This window comes from Malaclemys terrapin, chromosome 1 (assembly GCF_027887155.1).
Source record: "Malaclemys terrapin pileata isolate rMalTer1 chromosome 1, rMalTer1.hap1, whole genome shotgun sequence".
NCBI classification, from domain to species: domain Eukaryota; kingdom Metazoa; phylum Chordata; order Testudines; family Emydidae; genus Malaclemys; species Malaclemys terrapin.
This window is the reverse complement of record NC_071505.1, coordinates 160,691,315-160,695,157: the sequence shown is the minus strand read 5'-3', so window position 1 is coordinate 160,695,157 and position 3,843 is coordinate 160,691,315. Positions and strand designations below refer to the sequence as shown.

Genomic DNA, 3,843 nt, shown 5'->3' with positions numbered 1-3,843 from the left:
TCTGCTATTTTAGACTTTATTTTGTATACATTGATTTAGAATGTTTCTCCTGTGCTTTGCTATGAAAAAAATTAAGTTCTGACTGGGTCTCAAACATTTCATTCCTCACCCTCCTAAAAACAGGTAATTGAATTTAAATGGATATTTCAATGACAAAACCACGGACCTCCCTGATTCTTGGTTGCTATGCTACTGTAAACATGAAGCTGCTCTAGTCACGTCATCTTTTATGGAGAAAGTATTCCAAAATAAACCACCTCTTCTATGTTAGTGAAAGAGAAGGGTAATCCAAACATATGGCTCTGAAGCAGGATATTTGGGGTTTTGTTCCTAATTCTGCCAGAGTCTTGCTGTGTGATTTGAGGGAAATCACACGTCCTCTGTGCTAATTTTTCCCCAGCCGTAAAAAGCAGATAAGAGGATTGCTCCATTTAATGTTTGCCAAATATTTTGACTGCAAAGAAGTTGTTAAAACAAATTCACAATAACAAAACATTACTATGCCTCCTTTTTAGAAATGTCATTGAGTTTGGCCATTATTTTGAAACATAGGTGAAGTCTGTCATCAGCAAATGTATCCAAGCCAGTCTAATATAACCCCTTGTCCACCAACAAGAACTTTTGCCTAATATAATGACTATAAAATTAAGTTTAAAAGAGATTGTGCTATAAAATGACAAAGGCACAGGATCCTGAAGCTCTGCCTTTTGATTTTAATGAAGTACCTTTAGTTTCATGACTATACATTTCTATAAGAGAAAAACACTTGACATGAAATCCACACTGACGTGCCCATTGACTTCAATGGGACCAGGATTTCAGCCTTATTTAAGATCAACATAGTGATAATGAAATAAACTAAACTTCCCCTCCAAAATTAGAACAGTATTAGTAGCTAAAGAAATAGATCTGAAATATATTATGACCATACCTTCACTTTGGACAGTTAAGCTCTTCCAAGCCTTAATTAGGAGAAAATAAAATAAACCAACTATGACTGGAGAATGCATTGCTTTTCTGTTCTGAGTTCCCAATTTAAGCAAACTGAAAGCTCGCTTTAATAAAACTGACTTTTTTCCCTCTTTAACTCTGCTAGAAATACAATAACACAAATAAGATTTACAATCATTCATGTTGGGCTCTTTGGAGGGGGGGAATGTGTTAACCACAACAGGAAACTTAAAACTAGACTGTGTTCTTATTGGGGGAAAGGACTGTAATGAACACCTACAAAACGAACAGAAATGAGACAAGCATGTGTCTGCAATTACTGTAAGAGCCAAACAGTCCTCACAAGATTGCAGGATGGTTTTATAAGTATTTCCTTTAGACATTGATTTAGCTAGTTGCACCTGCAAATCAGACTTGTTTTGTGCCCACAAAATTGAACTCCTATTTGGTTGTGGGCACAAAACTGGAAACCAGAATTCAATCTTTGTTTTAACCATTTTTGAACTACCAAACAAAATATGTTAAGTACAGTTAATCAATAAACAGGAAGGTAAATAAGCATGGAACTAATGTATCACATAAAACCATACATTTTGTTCTGTTGGTTCATAAATCCTACCAGAGTTGGTAAACACCTATTAGGTAATTTCCTCCAGCCCTCTGTCGATATAGCAGTGTGTTGTATGGTACATGCCCAAGTACTATGTTCTATTTAACTTTGTATGAGATGGGGATTCTTCCACTTCTTTCAAGACTATTCCACATTCTAACAGATCTCACTTGTTAATGGAGCTATTTTAAAGACTGTGATAGGGAACACTGGATGTTCCAAAAGAAGTAACATTGATAAATTAACTTGAATAAGAGGAGGATGATAGTATGTGCAGGGTTTTAATTAACCAAACTTTATTATTTTAGAGATTTATTTCTTGAAAGTAACTTCCTCTAATTAAAATTCAGATGTATGGAATTACCCTAGTCTAGAGGGCTTGGCACTAGAAAATAAAGTACCCAAAGATTATACCATATGTATGTCCATGGAATTGGAGACAATGTGATGTACAAATGTAACCTGACTCTTTCTTTGCCAAACTTTTTTCTCTTAAAATAATAATACCTAGTTCTTATACAGTGCTCTTCATCAGTAGATCTCAAAGTGTTTTACAAATGGAGGCAAGTATCAATATCCCCACTTTACAGATGGGGAAACTGAGGGGCAGGGAGGACCATAGCTTTCAGAATCTGAGTCAGGGTGTGAAAGTAAACATTTATAGACAGGTTCTGTCTGTAAATTCCACCTGGAAATGGTTACTGGAGTGTATTATTGATGGTGAGGTTGTTTTGACTTTTTAAACTACACTTCGGGGTTGATGATCTAGTGTCCCTCTGACAGATTCTTGAGAATTCCATCCTTTATGCTTTGGCCACACTTGTATACGTGTTATGCCAATTAAGTGCTGAGTCAAGTGCTGAAGCAGCAAGTGAGACGAGTCTGTCTGTTTACTGTACAATAAATGTTCTAGTAGTCATTCCACACCTACATGCTCTGGTGGTCCCTTCTGGCCTTAATCTCTGACTCTATGACCCAGGAGCTCTGACTGATCTTGGTCCAGCTCAATACAATACACAAAGTTGCTTAGACAGTAGCTATGCAACAGGGGGGATAGATGTGCATTAATATAAAGATATGTTGAATAGCTACTCACTATGAAATTCACCCCAGATCAGAGAGGCCCAGGCCCACTGTGACGTTGCACTCTATATGATTTTATGAAAATATGCTAATGAGTTTGAATATAATATAACTGAAATATGCTTCATGCAAAAGGTCTCTTGTAAGGTATCATTTCAAAGCTTATAATCTACTGAGTGTGGTCATCCTATTTGTATAAATGTATCACTATTGTATCTGAAACTGGAAATATGAAATAAACTCTGAAGGCCTATTGTAATTATGCAAAGTGTGGGCCATTAATGGTGGTTTGGAATCTTGATGGCTCCCATCAACCAGGACAATTGACTGCAGATGGCTCTGTTTTACCTGTAAGTCTTCCTGTATACATGTGTGCTGGCAAGTGGATAATGAAGTCTTACAGTGACATGTGATCATGTCACCTGAACTGGAATCCATCTTTAACCTGGTGCTTTTCCATTGAGCAGGAGGGGGTGGGAACCCAGAGAGGGACAAAGAACTCCCACCTTATGCAAAAGATCTATAAATGGGTGGAACAGAACAAAGCGGGGAGCCATCATGAGGAATCCCCTAGCTACCACCTGAGCTGGAACAAGGGCTATACCAGGGGAAAGGACTGTGTCCAGGAAGGCATCCAGTCTGTGAAAGAGACTTATTGAAACATCTCTCAGGGTGAGATTTTATCTGTAATCAGTTGTATTACTGTATTAGGCTTGGATTTGGGTGTTTTGTTTTAGTTCACTTGGTAATTCACTTTGTTCTGTCTGTCACTACTTGGAACCACTTAAATCATACTTTCTGTATTTAATAAAATCATTTTTTACTTATTAATTAACCCAGAGTATGTATTAATACCTGGGGGGGCAAACAGCTATGCATATCTCTCTATCAGTGTTGTAGAGGGCGAACAATTTATGAGTTTACCCTGTATAAGCTTTATACAGGGTACAATGGATTTATTTGGGGTTTGGACCCCATTGGGAGTTGGGCGTGAGTGTTCAAGACAGGAACACATCTGTGAGCTGCTTTCAGGTTAAGTCTGCAGCTTTGGGGCACGTGGTTCAGACCTGGGTCTGTGTTGGAGCAGACTGGTGTGTCTGGCTCAACAAGACAGGATGCTGGAGTATCAGGCTGGCAGGGCAGGAAAGCAGGGGCAGAAGTAGTCTTGGCACATCAGTTGGCAGTTCCCACGGGGGTTT

At 38.3% G+C, this 3,843-nt stretch overlaps 1 protein-coding gene across 1 annotated transcript in view; it reads right to left on the bottom strand.

Moving 5' to 3' along the window:
• The window catches only part of LOC128846457 (uncharacterized), a 37,488-nt gene extending 34,126 nt beyond the window's left edge, over positions 1–3,362 (bottom strand). Inside the window, exon 1 of the mRNA XM_054045569.1 lies at positions 932–3,362. Coding sequence (XP_053901544.1) covers positions 932–1,448 — 517 coding nt within the window. The 5' untranslated portion in view covers positions 1,449–3,362. The remainder of the gene's footprint in view (positions 1–931) is intronic.
• Positions 3,363–3,843: the final 481 nt, after the last annotated feature.